Source organism: Cavia porcellus, unplaced genomic scaffold (assembly GCF_034190915.1).
Source record: "Cavia porcellus strain 051 isolate PalLab524CR breed Dunkin Hartley unplaced genomic scaffold, mCavPor4.1 scaffold_17, whole genome shotgun sequence".
NCBI lineage: Eukaryota > Metazoa > Chordata > Mammalia > Rodentia > Caviidae > Cavia > Cavia porcellus.
This window is the reverse complement of record NW_026947500.1, coordinates 56,643,712-56,663,268: the sequence shown is the minus strand read 5'-3', so window position 1 is coordinate 56,663,268 and position 19,557 is coordinate 56,643,712. Positions and strand designations below refer to the sequence as shown.

At 49.6% G+C, this 19,557-nt stretch overlaps 1 protein-coding gene across 3 annotated transcripts; it reads left to right on the top strand.

Annotated features, from left to right (window-relative positions):
- Positions 1 to 14,250: 14,250 nt before the first annotated feature.
- Tmem216 (transmembrane protein 216) lies at positions 14,251 to 18,243 on the top strand. Of its 3 annotated transcripts, none has more exons than XM_003465877.5 (5): positions 14,251 to 15,257; positions 15,665 to 15,766; positions 16,024 to 16,116; positions 17,337 to 17,538; positions 17,741 to 18,243. In XM_003465877.5, exons 1-5 carry the CDS (start codon positions 15,095 to 15,097, stop codon positions 17,754 to 17,756), a joined length of 576 nt encoding a protein of 191 aa, XP_003465925.4. In that variant the 5' UTR covers positions 14,251 to 15,094; the 3' UTR covers positions 17,757 to 18,243. The 3 variants fall into 3 exon arrangements, with proteins under 3 accessions (XP_003465925.4, XP_063084315.1, XP_013003906.1); XM_063228245.1 differs by having other exon boundaries at positions 15,122 to 15,271; positions 15,867 to 16,116; XM_013148452.2 differs by having other exon boundaries at positions 15,123 to 15,271.
- The last annotated feature ends 1,314 nt before the right edge of the window (positions 18,244 to 19,557 follow it).

Genomic DNA, 19,557 nt, shown 5'->3' with positions numbered 1-19,557 from the left:
CAAAACTCAAATTATGACAAGGTTTAAGTTGGGGCCAGTACCTTATTGTAAATCCAGCTAGTCAGGAGGCAGAGGCAGGAGGATCCTCCAGTTACCTAAACAAGTCAGTGAAAACAGTCCATGGCACCAGGACTCAGCATTACCAATGAATGGTTGTAGCTTAATGTCTGCCTGCTGTTCCAGCCATCGACCTTCTGTACCCTGCTCCTGACGGTCTGTCATCTGTGTACTTCTCACAGAGGAGGCAGAGACACCACAGGAAGATTTGCACCAAGGAGAGCTGCCTTGCCTTCTCTGCCATGCTCCCAGGATTCCTGGCTGCATGTAAGGCAGAGGTCGAGTGCGGCTAGAGGCCAGCTCTTAGGCTAAAGTAAAGTGAAAGAAGCACAGACGCCAGCAGCGAGGGCAGACACCTGGTCTCCAGCACCCTTGTCTCTGGTCTTTCCCTCAGAGCCAGTGGTGACCTCTGCCCCACCGCCTGTGTCAGTCTCACCCCAGACTCTGGGGTCCACACCAGGCTAGCCCACCCACAGCTTGCCCACCATTCACCTGGCCTCGCGTCTACCTTCCAGAGCCTGTCTCTGCATTTCCACACATAAGACCTTATCTGTACACGACGTCTCAGTCTGTCTGTCCAGTCTCTGCCCTGCTTTCCTATGACCTAGGCTCTGCAAAGCCAGTCTCCTCAGACACCAGGGGCTGGAAAGGGTGCCCAGGGTACCTGTTGGGGGCTACTTACTAGGGGACCAGGGTGCCCTGTGACAGGAGGGCGGCTGCAGCCTTGGGGCAGCCATTGAGGGTTCAAAGTTCTGGAGCCAGCTGGGATGTACAGAGCTCTCACCTGGCATGCATGAGACCCAGGGTTCCATCCCCAGCTCCACATACACATAAAACTTGCTGGCCAGTGAGTGCACACATCAGGACCCTGTCCAGCTGCTGCAAGCTGCTCCTCTGCCGCAGAGGCCAGCAGGGCCGGGCCACACAGCTAGCCCAAAGCCAGCCTCGGACCCTCGGGAGGCCAGAAGCTGCCTGCTTGCTGCCTTACTCCCTGGCAGAAGGAACATGCTTACGCCAGCGCCTGTCACGGACTACAAGCCAGCAGAATGGGACCCTGGGTTACACAGACACACCTGGCTTCTCTCCTGTGCACTGTCACTCTAACACAGGCAGTAGCCCACCGGGTGCCTTGATGCTGTTGCCTGAGGGAGATGGAGCCGTCACTAGCCTGCCCACTTCGTACCACAATAACTTGGTACGACAACAGCCAGGTCTCTGTGTATGTGCCCCAGTATAAAGCCAGGCAGTATAACACAAACATAGCACTCCAGGGTTTGCCTTTAAAAAGCTTTTGATTTTTCTGATAGAATTAGCCCAGTTCAGTACAATGGCACATGAGAAACCAGGTTTGGAAGCTTTGGAGGAGGTCAGAAGTGAACCATCAGATTCCCATACATTTGCCATCTGTGTTCTCACAACATACAGACATAGGGGTGAGGGTGAGGGTGAACCTGATGCTGAGCTAGATTTCCTGAGAGCAAGAATCAACTGACACGGACGGACCCATGGCATGTGGAATTGCTTGATTCAGAAGACAGGAAAAACCAAGGTGAGTCCATATTTGACTGGTGGAAATGTTGCCACCCAGTGTCAGAACTAGGTCCCAAAACATAGTGAGGGTCTCAGCGGGAAAAAAACCTATGGAACAGAAGGCCAGCAGTGCCACTCAATGTTGGAAATGGTAACACACAAAGTGCTACAACACTGTGAAATACACAAAGGCTGAGATAGGAGCAAAACACTCTGTGTGTGCCAAAGGCCTCTTGGAAATGCATGTATGATGACCTCTCAGCTGAACTGAAAGCGCTTGGAGGACTGCTGCACTCAGCACAGGTCTTCTGCAATGATTGCAAGAAAGTACAATACTCATGGGGAAGCAGTGGGGCAAAATATGGCATAGATTTATGCCCGTGTAGATGTGAAGACTGACTATGCTTTCAATTGAGACATTTATCCTGGACCTCAGTCATCAGGCCCTTATTTGAATAATAAACCAAATGATGGTGTCAACAGACTTGCTGCACCTATCTCCCAAACTGACCACAAATGTGACAGTCAACAAATGGTCACCAGTTTCCAACTGATGGTACATTTGCTAACAGACCATAAGTTGATCAGCCCTCAGACTACACAGGACCAAAGCAGAAGTTCTGAATGAAATGTTGCAATTGCAAAAAAGACTTGTATAAATCTTTGGATTTAAGAATGCTGTAACACTAGCCCTGTAGATGGTAAAGAAAAGCAAACCAGTACTGCTGACATCAGCATTGCACCATAAGGTTTTTTTGTGTTTGTTTGCTTTTTGATATGGGGTCTCACTGTATAGTTCAGACTGCCCCTGAACTCACTCTGTAGCCCAGGCTGGCCTCAAAATTGAGGCAATCCTCCTGCCTCAGCCTCCTGAGTGCTGGGATTATAGGCAAACTCCACTATACCCAGTGCTCACCATGATGGAAATATAGGAGGGACCCTGACAAAACAGAAGCCTGAGATTGAAACTTTGTACAACAAAACCAAAAATGGGTAGACATTGTTCAGGAGTTCTAGGTGAGGTTACTCAAAACAGTGTGAGAAAAAAAAACAGTGTGAGAAGTGGCTGAAGCTGGAGATCAACCACACACGCAGGGCTAAAGCAAAGCCCAAGAGCATGCAGCACCCAAGGTAAGCCATGTGAGCAAGCTGCTAGGTACGGTTCAGCTGATGTTACCTTCCTAAGAGTGTAAATCAACAGTGCAGTCACTGGGACAGGTGGCTCTGCCTGACTCAGCTTTTTGCATTCGATGCTTGTTACTGTTCATCCTCCACTGTCTGCCCTCTGGAATTTCAGGAGCTGCGCCAGAAATCGCAAAACAGCATTAGACAACAATTGTGTTTTATCCAATCCTAAACGTGTTGAATAAATAGTTGGATAGTTTTCAAAGAAAATAAGTACAAAACACCACAGAGAAATTTTCTTAAAGGCTTGACACTGGATTTCATAAGAGATCAGAAGAAAACCAAAATGTTTCTGCCCAGAGAACTATGCCAAAAAAAATTTGTGGCACATACTGATGAACTGACAGGTGAACAGGCAGGCGCAGCATCATGAAGACCTGCTGGGACGACGACAGGAAGACAACAAAGATGTCAACTGTGCTCCACAAGAAAGTACAGCAAAACAAAATGTGCATAAACTCTGTCAATGTACGTAGTACTCGCGTGTGGATTGTTTAGCTGTCTCATGTGAAGGCTGCCTGTGGGGGCAAACAGTGGAAGCAGATGATTTCTCCGGAGGACTTGTGTGATTGACATTGTAGTTCACATGGTTTTTTTTTTTTTTTTTTTTGTTTTGGTGTGGTACTGGGAATCCAACTCATGACCTCGTACTTGCCAGGTGGGCACCATGCCACTGAGTTCACATGGGTTTTTATTTCTGATGTCATCTCTTAGGTTTTGTAAGCAAGTACACGCTGATGAGAAAATGTGGAGGTCTATTTTAAACAGCTTTACAGTTTGATATTTTATGTTGTTGATCTTATTTCCCTGCTAAATGCACATTGCAAAACATAGTGGGAAGCATCTGACAAAACAGGAAGAAAAGGGAGGTGATGACGGTAGCCAGCCACACAAGACAAGAGAGCTACATATGTGGCTTCAGTGCAGGCACCACGTAAGTGTGGGACAGGTCATGTGTGCAGACTTCCTGGGGTGTGAGGATTGGGTTTTTTTTTTTTTTTTGGTACCGGGTATTGAACTCATAACCTTGTACTTGAGGCAGGCACTTACAATGTCAAGCTAAATCCATGGCCAAGGTTCCTTTTCTATGGAGTGCTTTTGGTATTTTCACTGTAGTTCATATAGGAATTCATTTCTGTTGTTCTTTTTTAGTCTTTCTATACCAAAAACCAGTTGATGTTGAAAAACTTGATGCTTTTTTTGCAAACGATATTTAAAGTGCAACACTTAATTTTTGTGATTTTTCCTATTGAGCACTTATTTAATATAATGAAACTTGTACAATTAAAATTAATAATCCAATAGAAATATTCTGAAGCATAGATGTGAGTTTGACAGACCCATGTTTATGTCACTTGATGACAAAAAATGTCATTGAGCTGGGTGTGGGGACTTTCACAGTTCACAGGAAGGAAATCTGATTTTCACAATGCTCCAGGAGGAGGCTGGAAAACAGATTTACAGAGGAAGTCTTCTCTGGGCCTCAGGGAGGGCCAGGGACACAGCCTGGTGGGAGGACCCAGCTTCGCCCAGTGCCCGGAGTGGCATCCCATTATACACACCTGCTGCCAGTCATCCATTGTGAAGGGTGTGTTCTATGAAATGTGGTCAAGTACACAGCCAGTGTTAAAATGTTTTACAGTCAAAGGCACATTGCCACTAGTCTGCTTCAAAATCTTCTCTCTTGCTGCAAACACTCTTATCCTTTTTTTGCTTGTTTTCCTGTTTTTGGTTTCGGGTTGTGTTTTTCCGTTTTGCTTTTTGTACCAGGGATCAAACTCACAATCTTATGCTTGCCAGGCAGGATCTTACACCACTGGGCTAAATCCCTGGCCTTTTCTGTTGAGGCAGGATCTCACGATGTAGCCAGGCTGGTCTCCAACTCCAGGTGATCCTCCTGCCTCAGCCTCCCAGTGCTGGGATTCCATGTGAGCACCACCAGGTCTAGTTGTTCTTTGCCACTTTCTGAGCAGTTCAGAATGTCCTTTTTCCTGACTGTCTGCAAGGTGCAACTGATTAAAAAAAAATACATGATGAATGCTGCTGCTGAGTGCCAGGCGGGCTCATGAAACTGTGATGCTGCACCCTCACCCACCTTTTGTTTTGTTTTGGGTCTTTTTGAGTCCAGGGCCTCACTATGCAGCTCAAGCTGGCCTTGAGCTCACTTCATAGTCCTGGAAGGCCCTGAACTTGCAATGATCCTTCTGCCTCACCCTCCCAAGTGCTGGGATTACAGGCGTGCACCACCATGCCCAGCTCATTTTGTTTTTTGAGTCAGACTCTCATTATGTAGTCCAGGCTGGCCTCAAACTCGTTGATCCGCCTGCCTCAGCTAGAGCTCACAGTGCTGGATCTAGTGAATAAAACAGAGGAGCATTTGGGCTCAGTGGCTCACACCTGTAATCCCAGCACTTGGGAGGCTGAGGCAGGAGGATCATCGAGAGTTGGAGGCCAGCCTAGGCTACATAATGTGTTCAAGGTCAGCCTGGACGGCATAGGAAACCCCGTTTTTTTTTAAAAAAAAAAAAAAAAAAAAGAATGATGGGATGTGTGTTCAAAGCAAGGGGAAAGATTTTGAGGAGGACTTTATTATAGCTTGGCATAACTGATGCTATCTTGAGTCCTGCATTTGACCCAGGAAAATGGAAAATTACTCAGGGTATAAGTCCCATGAAAAAAGCAAAATGAGCTGTACCCACAGAAGAAAAATTAACCTACTCTACAAAAGAAGCATGATACAGGTGTCAACCAAAACTTAATGTAAGATTCTAGCTAAATTGTTTCCAACAGGATGCCTTTTTGTGGTTCTTTAATTTTCCAGTTTGGGGCCACTTGTTTAGACTCTAAAATGGGGGGGGGGGGTTCTGTATAGTGGTTCTGAGTTAATTAGTTAATTACTTTTCAAGTTAGTTAATTAAATTTCAAATTTATCAATTTGGCTGCTTGGATTCCTATATTGTTGTTCACCACCTTAGACTCATGGCAATGATTCTTTTACTGTAATTAACTGTTAAAAAATTAAATACCCAGCCAGGCATGGTGGTATACAGCTGTGGTCCCAGCATTCAGGAGGCTGAGGCAGAAAGACTGCTGAGAGTTCAAGGCCAGCCTGGGCTACACAGTGAGTTCAGGGCTAGCCTAAACTATACAGCAAGACCCTGTCTCAAAAGACAAAACAGACAAAATTAAACCTCTTAAGTTTTGATCACACTGCATGTGTGTTCTCAGCTACTGACAGAGGATGGGCAGGCAGACAGGCAAACCAGTATCTAGCTGCAGTCCAGAGGCCCAGCTCACTGGAGCAGGGTTATGTGAGAAGGAACCAGCAAAAGGCCTCGCATCAGAGGGGGTGTGCTGCGAATGATCATGGAGCCCGGAGCCGAGTGTCCTCCTGCCGTTGGAGAACAGAATGAGGCAAACACCTTTTGCCTTGAGACATTCTGCACCTGTGTAAGGCTGGAGGCTCCGGCCCAGGTCCTGAGCTGGGCCAGGTCCTGAGCTCGACCAGGCAGAACTTCTTGGGCTGCTGCCGCCAGTGCTCAGCACCTGGATCCAGTGGTCGGATAGGCACTATCACAGACCAGGGGCGCCTCCTTGGGGACAGGCAAGGGCAGGCAGTCCTGGGCAGGGCAGAGCCCAGAGGCAGGCTGGAGGTGCTGGGATGACTGGGGCACCGCAAGGCAAAGCAACCACATAGGAAAACCAAGGGAGGCCTCCAGCTGCACAGTCCCTCAGCGGACCAAGGTGAGCACTTTCATTTTGTCTGCCTAGTAGAAGGAGTACAAGAAGAAATACAAAAGCCAGCTAGCTAATATATGCACTACAAGCTTTTCTTTGTTTTTTTTTTTTTTGTTGTTGTTGTTGTTTTTCTTCTTGAAACAGTGTCTCACTATGTAATTCAGATTGAACTTAAAACTCTAAGCGATCCTCCTGCCTCTACCTCCCAACTGCTGGGACTTCAGGTGTGCACCACCATACTCCACTTACTATTTTCCCTACTATTCTGTAATATTTACATCTCATAAAAATGACTGATGGGCCAAGAGACAGGACCGTACTGTTTAAATCCAGAGAAGAAGGGAGAAATATAAATAAATATGCAGACAGATGTTGGAAGAGGCAGATGAGGAGTTACTGATAATAAAATGCTCGAGGAAGCCGGACTGTGGCGGGAGCTATGAACCTGGCCACACCGAACAGCTTCTGCTTCTGACACTGCAGCCAGCCCAGGTGGTGGCCCATTCTAGCAGTGGAAAAACCTGCAAAGACTGTGAAGGGGGCAAAATAGAGGAGTGCACGAAGGCGCCGGGAAGCTTTCTCCCAGGAGGGCTGGCAACACTGTTCTGTGACACTGCTGCAGATGTGGCTCAGGAGCAAGGAAAGTGTCCCTCGTCCATCCCACTTGTTGCCTGTGCTGCCTGCTGCCAGGCTGGGCGTCCCATCCACATCCAGCCCTTTGTCCTGAGGGTCCTTGCAGGCACACAGAGCTGCATGCAGCTCTGTGGTTCTGCCTTCAAGGACCCAGCTCCCTTCCATGGCTATGCCAACCCCACAGGATGCCCCCACTGCTCCTGCCTTCCCAGAGGCCCCCCAAACCCAGCATTATCCATGCTCCTGTTAGGGTAAATGCTGGGGAAAGGCCAGTGACTCAAAGGGCTCTCGTATCAAAGCAACTGCCATTTTCAGCCCCAAAAAACTGCTGTCACTGCATCTCTCAGACAAGCATTTTTTTTTTTTTTTTTTTTTTTTTTTTTGAGACAGGGTCTTGTTACGCAGTTCTGGCTGGCTTCGAGTGCAATACATAGCCCAGGTTGGCTTTGAACTTGCGGTGGTCCTCCTGCCCCAGCCACCTGAGCACTGGGAAGCAAGCAGCTTCTGGTATGTCTGTCCAGCCCCACACAGTTCCCCTGCTGGCCACTGGTATCCAGTGCACAGCAGGGTAGCTAGGTGAAGAACCTCTACCAAAAACCTCGCAGGCCCGCATGCACCCATACCTGGCACAGCATCCTGGTTCTGGAGTGTTTGGATCTTGTCAACAACAGCACTGGGAGCTATTTTCATCTCACCCGATCAGATGACACCCAGGAGTCTGATGCAGGGTCCCTGGCTTGCCTTGGTCCCTGGCCTACCCCAGGCCAGCAAATCTTTTTGCAGACTGTGCAGGCAGCCTTCATGGCTATAGGCAGAGGTTTATGTAATATCTTCAACCTAAGGGACTATGACGGGGCCACAGCCGCCTGTGGCAACACCTGGGCAGCCCACTGCCAGCACTCCCAGTTGCATGGTCTGAGTCTGCAGAGCACTTCACTCTCCCGAGTCCCTCTAGTTCTGTGGCCCCCAGCACAGTGTGCGGTCCTGGACTTGAACTCCCTGCATGCACAGAACTGAGTGGCAGTTGGTGCAGCCATTGCAAGGGCACTCGTCCCACCCACTGCTCTATCACCCTGTTTCCCCCAGGGAGCAGCTGGAGCCCAGTTTCCCTCCTGGGTACTTCAAGGTGGCCTGTGGTGGCACCTGAAGCTCGATTGCACCATTCACCTCCCTTAGGGCCAGCAAACTCTTGGTGCCTAGCTACAGTGCCCTGACAGCCAGCCTCTTGCCCTGTCGGGCGCAGGCGCTCAACACACCCCGCCCGGGACGATAAGACCACGTCAGCTTCTGCAATGCGTTACGTCCCTCTCTAAACTAGCCACCCCGTGCGCACCTCGTGCTCACTCCGTATTCGCCCCATGCTGACTCTGTGGCAACCCCTGATTGGTCACGGCCGAATATATAAACCAGAGCCCACGTAAATAAAGCGGCAGTTACCTGATACCCACAAGAGCATCCTCTGTCTCGTTGGGGGGCTGCGCTGGTCAACTGGTGGCCCGTACGGGGAACCTCTCTCTCTCCAATGGAACAGAGCGTCAACAGGTAAAACTGTCAAGCGCCGATAGCGGGGGCTATGCAGCGGGCGGGGGCTGACAGGTTAAACTGCTCAACGTTGGTAGCGGGTGCTACGCAACAGGTAGCGGGTGCTGCCGGGCCGGATGGGGGGGGCTATCGGGCAACCTTGGGCGGACGCGTCGCAAGGGATTCAGGAACTCGTAAAGAGAGTTCCGGGGGCCGTAAAGAGGCCAGTTTTGGGGGCGCCGTAAAGGGGCGCGGGGACTAAGCTGTCCCTGTTACAAAAAAAAAAAGGAAAAAGGAAACAAAAAGAAATAAAAAGAAACTCTTGAAATTCCCGTTAACATGGGTAACACCGCTACTCAGCCACTGTTAGTCGTTTTAAGCGACTTACTGAGAGAAAAGGGATTAAAAATGAAACGAGGGGCTGGAGATTTAGCTCAGGGGCATGAGCACCTGCCTTGCAATCAGGCAGTCATGAGTTTGATCCCCGGTACCGATAAAAAGGAAAAAGACAAAAAAAAAAAAAATAAAAAAATAAAAATAAAAATGAAATGAAAACAAATTCAAAACTTCCTCGATCAGGTCGATAAGGTAGCACCTTGGTTTGGTCTCACGGGGTCCATTACCATCCCCAGCTGGGATAAATTAGGGAGAGATCTTGACTTTGCAGCAGAAAATGGCCTCCTGGAGCCAGGAGTCAGACCCCTTTGGGCAGTAGTGAGGAGCTGCCTCGCAGACGCCTCTTGTCGTGACCATATAAGGGCTGGCGCCATGGCGCTTGGTCACCATCAGGCAGAATCTTCCCGCGAGCAATCTCGTGAGCCCAGTGTCGCAGGCGAGGCGACCGCACCCAACCCAGAAACAGAGGACTTGTCAGATAATGAGGGGGAGGAAGAAGAAGTATACAAAATGGCGGATGCAGCGGCCGCCGGAAAGGAGGAAGTTAGACACCCAAAGTCAGGCAAACTCAATTAACAGAATTGGTAACTATTTACACCTGATCAACCTCAATTAACAGAACTAAAAATCATCATAGAAGTGTTTAAACAGTACCCACAGCCTTTCAACCTACTCTCAGACTCACATTATGTCGTCAATGCCCTGCAAGTGTTAGAGATCTCGGGCCCTATCAGGGAATCCTTTTCTGTTGTTTGAAATTGCTCCACCGCAACATGTTATGTTGGGATAACAGTACACTTTCAGCTGTCGTTATGCAGGTACTCCAGTTCGTACCGATTCCAGTTATGACGGACCCAGACGAGTTTCCTGTGATCCAGCTCGGGCCAACTCTCCAATTGGCTTTCATAAAGGAATGAGCAGGAATAGGGGCTCTGGCTACCATGACTACATTTGCCGCATTCGGCAGTCTGCTTCTGCTCTGTCGGATTCACAGACAAAGGAATAGGGACAAAGTATCAAACAAGCATTGCTGGCCGTAGAATCTGGTCAAAGCCCGGCAGCATGGCTCGCCATGCTGTGACGCAGGTGTGGAGCAAAGCATCGCAGGGGGTGTCGTCCTTGGCCAGGAGACACCCCGGTCTCCAAGTCAATGAGCATGCGGGTTGGGCTCATAAAACAGATTTCCCGCCCCCTCCAAAAGAGCACCAACGAGTAGTGAGGCACTGTCATGACTGCAGCGTGACACCTCACGAGGGGCACCAACTCCTGGAGACCCTGCGTCAGTTACAAAGAAAGGGGGAGATGTCGGGCGCAGGCGCTCAACACACCCCGGCCCGGGACGATAAGACCACGTCAGCTTCCGCAATGCGTTATGTCCCTCTTTAAACTAGCCCTCCCGTGCGCACCTCGTGCTCACTCCGTATTCGCCCCATGCTGACTCTGTGGCAGCCCGATTGGTCACGTCCGAATATATAAACCAGAGCCCGCGTGAATAAAGCGGCAGTTACCTGTTACCCACAAGAGCATCCTCTGTCTCATTGGGGGGCTGCGCCGGTCATTGCCCCAGCCATCATCTGCCCTTACTGGGCCCCTCGTGTCAGCTGCTGGCCTGGTGCCTCTGTACATGGGACATGGGGGCACCACTCACCTGCCCTGTGCAGGATCTGAATCAGGGGACAGGGAAGAATTCCACACCGGTCAGACATGGTGGGCCATATCTGGAGGCAGGAGGAGGGCAAATTTGAGCCCAGTGGGGGCAATTTAGGGGGACCCTGTCTCAAAATTAAAAAAAAAAAAATAAGAGTGTGTGTATGCTGGGAACGTAGTGCAATGCAAAGTTCCTCAGTTTGATTCCCAGGACAGCAAAAATAAACGTGTTTTAAAAGAAATTAAAATGTGTCTAAGGTTTCATTTTAAAATAGAAAAAGAACAAAGTAGAAGGGAAGGAGAATAATGATCAGACAAGATATAGACAGCCAACGCAGAGACAGACAGAGCATAGCTGATCAGAAGTTAGGTCCTGGACTATGGCTCCGCCAAACGGAGCTACATTATCAGGAAACCAGGAGGTCAATAACCAGGGCCCATAGTGAAGGAGCCACCTCCAGTTCAGTGGCACAGCTTGCCAGGACTGTACACAGGAAATAGGTCCTGACACACATGTGCGTTCATACACAAGCGAGTTGCTTTTTTTTTTTTTTTTTTTTTTGAGACTGTGCTGCTCAAGCTGGTCCTCAGCTGAGCTCAAACAAGCCTCCTGCCTTTTGAGTAGCTAGAACTATAGGTGCCAATGCGCTCAAAATTATATACAGTGTATTTCAGGTATACTAAAAGTCCTACAGTACTGCTGGCAGCTGTACCCAGTACATTTGCCAGGTAAATGGGGCCACCTGTAATCCTGGCACTTGGGAAGTCCAGTCAGGAGAATCATGAGTTTAAAGCCAACCCAGACTACAAAGTGAGGTAATCAAAAAACATCGGAGAGTTGAGTCCAGCAATATAAAAATAAACACAGGGTCACCAATGAGGTTTATTCCAGGAGCGTAAGATGGATTTAGCAATTAAAAAAGAACAAACGAAATTCACTGTATCGTGGAATTAGAGAAAAATAGCATTTTATTGTGATCAGGAAATAACTGAAGCCAGAATGAATTTCACTTCTCACTCACATAAAAACTTTGCAAACTAAAAACAGGAGGCAACTTCCTCCTGAGAAGGAAGAGGACAAACTGTACTTGAAAACGATGTTTAAAATCCTGAAGACTCCTTAAAAGCCATCACTATTTGTAAACACATTTAACTTAGCATGATCATAGAATTCACAAATGTCTCTAAATTAATATGTGAAGGGAGGAATTTGTAGTCTTAAAACACAAAAATGAAAAAAAACCCACAATAATGAAGTGGTGGTGTGTGCCTATAATCTCAGTGTTGCAGGTAGCCGAGTTAGTTAAAATATCACAGGCAGTGAGACAGGGCTAGGTCCCCAAAGGAGCTGATGCAGATACCTTGTAACTGTGGGGAAAACAGACACCTCCTGCTGTGGGCCAGTCCTCAAGACAAAGGATCAAACAAATGCATCTACTTCCTTAAGATTGGTATTCTAATTAGTTCCCTATCACCCTGGAGTCACTACACATCCCCTAGGGGAAAGGTTACAGCTTTAAGAATGCCCCGCTTCCTACATGACTTGCTTTCCCACTTGTCCCTAACGTAATCAATTTTACCTGAACTATTGATTTTTTTTTTTTTTTGTCTTTTTCGTTTTTATCGGTACTAGGGATCGAACCCACGACTGCCTGCTTGCAAGGCAGGTGCTTATGCCACTGAGCTAAATCCCCAGCACCTGAACTATTGATTTTTATAGGTTAACCATAATTATGTCCCACGTTATGCCCATCTGCCTTGTGAGTTCCCAGTCCTGTCCCCTGCCTCCCCACCTTGAACCCATAGGTTTTACTCTATAAAAGTTTCTGGAAAAGCCAAGAGTCTTGGGTAACCCACTTGGGACCCCTTCTGTCTCTCTTCAGACAGAAGCTTTCTTTCTCTCAATAAATATATTCTGCTCTTAACCTCGGTTGTTCCTAAAATTCATTCTTTGATTTTAGAGAACATGAGCTTGTACCCGACATAGTAGTTCAGGAGTTTCATTCCCCTACATCACCAGTATTCGAGAGGCTGAGGTAGGATTGCTCAGTTCAAGGCCAGCTTGGGCTACTTAGCCAGACTCTATCTCAAAAAACAAAAGAAAACAAAAAAACCTACAAATATGAGACAAGAGGAGAGTCAAGGCTGATGGTATAAACTCAGTGGTAGGCACTCACCTGGCATGAGTGAGTGACACCCTGGGTTCTATCTCCAGCACCACCAAAATAAAAAAAGAAGGAAGTGTGAAAGGCTCAGACCCAAGTTTCCATCTCAAAACAGACAAACAGTGAAACTGAAAGAGATGGGGGTGACAACTCGGGGACAGGACACCAAAAATAGGTAACCAGAAAAGTGAAGTAAAAGGTTAGTTACATTGATAAGCCCATGAAAACTAATCAAGAAAAAAGAAACCAAACAGGCAGGAGCATCACTCTGAATTCAAGGTCAGCCTGGGCTACACTGTCAGCCCCCAACTCAAAAGAACAAAAAGGAAATAGAAAATATCAGGGAAGGGGCTGGAGGAGCATCCATGCACATGCTCCATGGAGCAGTGGCCTGGCCAGGGGGAGGCCCTGGGTTTGATCCCTGGCTCTGACAGCCTGAGACCTCAGGGTTACTAAATATAAGGAATGGTAACAGACTTCACCCCACATTTGGAGGTCAATACAAAATGAGAAAACTGTTGAAAAACACAGTCTACCCAAACCTTACTCAAGAAGTAAAAATCTGCGGGGTTTTAAACTTTTACATTCAAGCTAATCCCCAGCCTGTGAGCTGGCCTGTGGGCTCACTGTGGGGGTTGGGGAGAGAACCAGCTGATTTGGAGGAACTGTATGTATTGATTGACTTTGCAGGCCTGAAGCCTAGCAACTATTTAGAGGATAACAATATGCACTATAGTAACGATTGTAGATTTCCCCAGTCTTACTAGTTTCGATTGGTTTCATGTTTTTTTGTTTTGTGTTTTTGAGATAGGGTTCAGCCTGCTCTTGAACTTGCAATGATCCTCCTGCCTCAGCCTCCCGTGTTTTATTTCCTTTAAAATTAAATTTAAAAAAACCTTGCGTGTTCAAAAATATTCCAGGTGTGTATGGGTCTGTCATGCTATTCTTCCAAATAGTTAATTAAGAAATAATATAGTACCTGTCTTATACAGTGTTCCCCAGAAAACAAAAACAGAAGCTTTCTGGTTTTTTTTTTTTCTTTTTTGGTTTTTGGAGACAGGACCTCCCAGTGCATATTCAGGTCGGTTTTGACTTCAGTGTGTAAAACAAGGTGGCCTCAAACTCAAGGCTGTCCTCCCATAGTGCTGGGATCACAAGCGTACACCACCACGCCTGCCTTTACTTCATTTCATGAAACTGATTTAACCTTGTTAACCAATGTGACAAAGTCCTTATAAGAAAGCAGATCTCTCATAAACATGTGTAAGGACCTGAACAAAATACCGGAAATGAAACCTGGTGGTAAAGATAACACATCTGTGTCAGGGCCCCCCACACCTAGATTCAGGGATTCGCTGGGGGCATGCGCAGGATCCCGCTGAAAGAGAAGCTATGGCTCCATGAGGGACCACGAAACCAGCAGGGCCAGTGGGAACTGGCGACCCAGAGGCCTCTGCCTGCGCCCTGCAGGACGCACAGGAAGTGCCCCAGGACCCCGAATTCTCAGCACGGCTAGCGGCGGGTCTCGCACACGGGGCTTCCTGCGGAGCGCGGAACCACGCTGCCACTGCAACTGTTTCCCGTATATCTCAGCCGGCAGAGTTGGCTACGCCCTGGGGAAAGAGTCCCTGTCGTTGAGCGCATCGGCGGAATAAAGGCAAAATCAGACTCAAGAGTGCACTTACAAAGGGGCCTAGGCAGCAAACTCGCCTTTACTTGCTGCCGATGCGGCTGCCGATCCACCCAGGCAGGCGGATGGCGTGAGACCGAGCGCAGGTCCGGGGTCCGCGGCTCCGCCCCGCCGCGCATACCAGCCCCGCGGCGGTGGCGAGCGCCAGGCCTTGCTGGGGGCTGCGGACGCAGAGCTTCTGCTTTCACTGCAGCGCCTAGCAGCGTGGGACGGGGTGCAGGGTGTGGGACCCGCGCCCCGCTTGGCACAGTGCGGCTGCAGTTGGGCCCCAGTCGGATCCCGAAAGGGGCGCGCCGGCCTCGCCGCCTGCGTCCCGGGAACGCTCGACCCGGCCAGAGCCCTGGGCGGCGCCTCATGGTGGACCCTTCCGCGGCTCTTCCTCAGACGCTTCCCGCTAAAGACATCGTGGCGATAAGACCGGTTCCCTGCCCAGCGTTCTAAACCCGGGACGCCTGGTCGGAAGGACAACACCACGAACTGCGACAGCTGACCGCGAACCGCCCACTGCGGGCCCCGGGCTCCCCTTCTGCGCATGCGCAGCGGCCGGAGGTTGGGAGGGTACCATAGAGTGCCGCCAGCAGGCAGAGGGGCAGAGGCCGGGCCGCTCCGTACCGCTTCCGGCTGCGCCTCGCTGCTCCGGGAGCGGCCGCGGCCGCGTACGCAGTTTCCATGGGGACTGAGGATGGCTCCGCGAGGTGAGGTTCCGGAGGTGTGTGAGTTGCTGGTCCCCGTCCTGAGGGTACCGCTAGCCCCTCCACTCCCTTCCAGCCCAGCCCTCGACCGAAAATCCCCGGTTTCAGGCGTGAAGGCCATCGCTGCCCGCCTTCACCGGCCCCGTGAGCAGCCAGCGGCCGCGAGCGAGCGGTACCAGCCTCCACGCCCACACAGGGACCGCCAGCTTCGGTCTCTGAGGCACCCTTCGGCAGGGTGACTGCCGAGTCAGCGCCTGGCTTTGTCCCCCGAAGCCAAGGAGTTACGTCTGACAGTGATCCTGGGCAAGGAGAGCGAAGGCAGCCCCGCCGCCCCGTCCCTAGGGCCCGGCCTCTCACCCCCCCCCCCCCAGTTCTGGCGTCGCCCCAGCCCCACGTTCTGCCCCTTTCAGGTAAAAGGCTGTCCTCGACGGCCCTGGAAATCCTGTTCTTTCTGAACGGCTGGTATTATGCTACCTACTTCCTGCTAGAACTCTTCATATTCCTGTATAAAGGTAAGGCCGGGGCTGACCCGCCTACCCGTCCCGTTCCCCCTTCTACCCTGGGCCAGCACACCTTGCTCACCACCTCCCTGCACCCCTTCCTGTGCGGCAGAAGCCTGCCTGGCCACGGGGTTCTTGAGCACGTCTCTTGCACCCCTGTATCCCGATCGGTGGCTAGCGGACTACCCCAGACTGCCTGCTCCACGGAACGCGGAGACACGTGCGCAGCGGGCTGTGTGGTCCGTAGACGCCTCCCCTTGTCTCGCTAGGTCTCCTGTTGCCCTATCCTGCGGCCAACCTGGTCCTGGACGTGGTGATGCTCCTGCTGTATCTTGGAATTGAAGTAATCCGACTGTTCTTTGGTTAGTGTTGTCCAGAGAATATTTCCATCCTGATGAGACTGTAACTCGATTAGCAAGACACAGTGCTGTGACCTAGGCTCAGCAGTGAGAGACACAGGCAGGCAGTGTATCCATTACTTCCCAGGGGAAGCTTCAGGCTGCGCTGCAGCGCAGGAGCAAGAGGTGGGCTGCATTGTGGCCTCTCAGGTCCTTCCCAAGGCTGCCTCACCATGGGAGAGCCGGGCTTCTCTCGATGGTCAGCTGGGGAGAAGTTCCCGCGGTGACTATGTCAGGGGCAGAACAGCCTGCCCAGCTCTGAGATACCTTCAGCTTCCCTGGGCAGGGGCTCTTTGTAGCACAGCAGACACACGGCTAAATCCTCTCCAGTTACAGGAGTGCATCCTTGGAAGTGGTGTTAAAAGTATAAATACTACAAACTTGCAACAGATACAAAAAAGGATAAAGAAGACTCACATAAGTCACCTCAGGAAAAGACAATTTTAAAGTTTGGTGAGAGATACAAATAGACTGTCCACATAAGAGTGAAGAATTAAATTGTGTTATAGGAAGAAAATGTTCAACTGTGAAAAGGAGTGAGGAGGGGAAGGGAACTTTGAAAGAAGGAAAATTTAAAAAATGAGAAAAGAAGGAAAAAATGGAAACAGTGTTTGTAAATGGGGAGGGGAGGAAAGGTTGAAGGGAGGGCAGGGGATTGGGAAAAAAGTCCAGTTATATCATATACATGTACAAAATCTCTATGATGAATGTGATCATTATACCTAAAATGTACCAATAAAATTTCATTTAAAAGTGAAAGACCAATAAACTAGATTAGATGCCCTAAGTTAGTAATAAAAACTGAAACAATAAGGCATCATTTTTTCACCCATTGGGTTGGCAACAACCACAGATTTACAATATCTACCGTCATAGAGGGTCTGGGGACAGATACTTTATATGTTTGGGATACATATATATTGTGTATTTGGTAAGATTACTCTCTGTACTAGCTGAAAGTTTTCAATGAATGTATGTTATTTTTATAATTACACTTTTGGGGGGAGCCATTCTGAGAGTGGGCCCTCTGTAGTAAATGACCCCAATGCAGTGACTTCCCTAAGCCTAGACAGAGCCTCCCCACCCTGTAGTTTTTTTCTGCTGGCCTCTCAGTCACATCCCAGTCAGCCTTCTGAGGCCAGGAAAAGAGGTCCTATGGAGTTGACTCTGACTGTGTCTGACAGGTACCAAGGGGAACCTCTGCCAGCGAAAGATGCCACTTGGCATCAGCGTGGCCCTGACCCTCCCGTCGGCCGTGATGGCCTCATATTACCTGCTGCTGCAGACTTACGTGCTCCGTCTGGAGGCCATCATGAATGGCATTCTGCTTCTCTTCTGCGGTGCCGAGTTGCTGCTGGAGGTGCTTACCCTGGCCGCTTTCTCCAGGTCTGGGCCTCCACAAGGGGATGTGCTGCTCTGGGAGGGAGGGCTGGATGTCTGCCTCTCCTGTTTCTTGTGGAATGTTCCTTCTAGGCAAGATACTCTTCTGAGTCTTTGGAGCCAAGAGACTTGGAATATGAACAGCTTGGGCCAGATGCTCACTCACCTACCTGTAACATTACCTTTCTGTCTTTCTTTCTGCCATCAGTATGGACAAGATTTAAAGTGCAGAGGTTTCAGCCTGCAGCCCATCAGGCCAACATACCCCAGCACTTCAGCCTCGCTTTGAGAAGCAATGTGCACGCTGGCCTGGGGAGGGCCACGCCACTCTTCGTCAGCAGTGTCCCAGCACCCAGCCCGACAAGGCCAGTGTCTTCCAGACCAGGACCATCAGCCTGGAGATACCTCCTCTCCTCTAGGGAGAGAGGCAGGCTGGCCACATTCTGGTCTTTGTCAGTCCCTGGAGACCTCAAGTCCTCCTCTTTGATCACCACAGTTGGACCATCCTTTGTGGATCAAGGCTCCTGTAGGTATCATGCCATACCTGGGAGTCACGAGCATACCCAGAGAGCATCTGGGTGGTGCTGGGGGTGTGACAGGCTCCTGGCCATTCCTCCATGAGGCTGACCTGCAGGACCTTTGTAGTGGTGCATATGTTATTTTTCTACTTTGATCATGAAGCAAACTTTTATAATAAATACCTATTTTCCATTGTGGGAGTGACAGCCTTTTCCTTATAGTACCGGCCTTTTGAATGGGGAGGGCAGGCTGTCCCCAGGACAGGTCCTCAGACTACACTTGGTCCCACTGATCTGCTTTCCAGACTGCGGCTACACACGTCCCAGGAGGTACCCATCCTGTCTTTTTTGTTGTTTTTGGTTAAGGCCGGATCTCACTACGCAATCTAGGCTGCCCTCAACCTTGCCTTGATCCTCCTGCCTCAGCCACCTGAGTGTTAGGACTATGGGCATCTACCAACATGCCCATCTCAGATCCATCGTATTCAAATCACCTACAGGTCTGTCCCTCGGCTGAGTTGGTGCCTCATCTCTCACTGCCTTTACAGTTTTTCTTTCCAGGGAGGGCCAAATATAGTTTGAGAAAGCTTTCAACTTACCTGAATGTTCTATGTGTGTTTCCAGGATGAAATTCAGGTCCTCCTGAATGCTAGGCAAGCATTGTAATACTGAGCTACATTCCTGTCTCTCTTAAAACTTTGGAAGCAAAAGGAATACTTTTTAAGTATTTCTACAGAGTGATATCCTGTGGATGAAGATGTCATCTTCTCAGTAGCCATCTTTTGAACTGTTCCACATTTCAGTAATGGGCATGGTCTCCAGCCCCAAGCGGCCATCAGGTGGCCTGGCCATGAGCCTGCTTGCTGGCTTCCCCTGGCATCTGACTCATTTTTATCCAGTGGTCTTCACCACCCAACAACCTGATACTCTCATTTCCCATGTTTCTGTGCCCTGTGGCCTTGCCTCCTGATGCCCTGGAGTCTACCCAAGCTCTAGTGGGCAGGTCTGGTCAGCTAAGAGATGAAAAGCAGAAAGTCCAGTCAGAACTTGCCCAATTATTGCCAAGTGCAAACCCTGTGAATATCAGCTTTCTGTTGCTCCACACACTGCCACTCTGGATTTTAACCCTGCTGTGAAGTAAATCAGCATGAAACCAGAAAGGAACCAGCCCTCCACAACTTGCCAGAGGCCAGCCTCCCAGCTGCATGGATGATTGGAAGTGCTGAGGTGGCTTATAAAACATGGATGCCATCATTCCTGGGGACTGCAGAGACTACCTGGGCCTAAGCCCAGCTTCTGCAGATGTAGAGCCAAGGAAGGAAAGTGATGCACATGTTGCCTGGTGGAGTTCCAAGCCCAGTTGAGTCAGTGCAGGGAAGGCTGCCCATGGAAGGGGTGGTGTCAGGACTGCCTCTTGCTCAGGGTTACCTGGGATGCTGGGACCACTGTGCGCCACTGTGGAGGACAGGAAGTTTCCCAGAGGCTGTGCAAGTTGAAATGCAGGGAA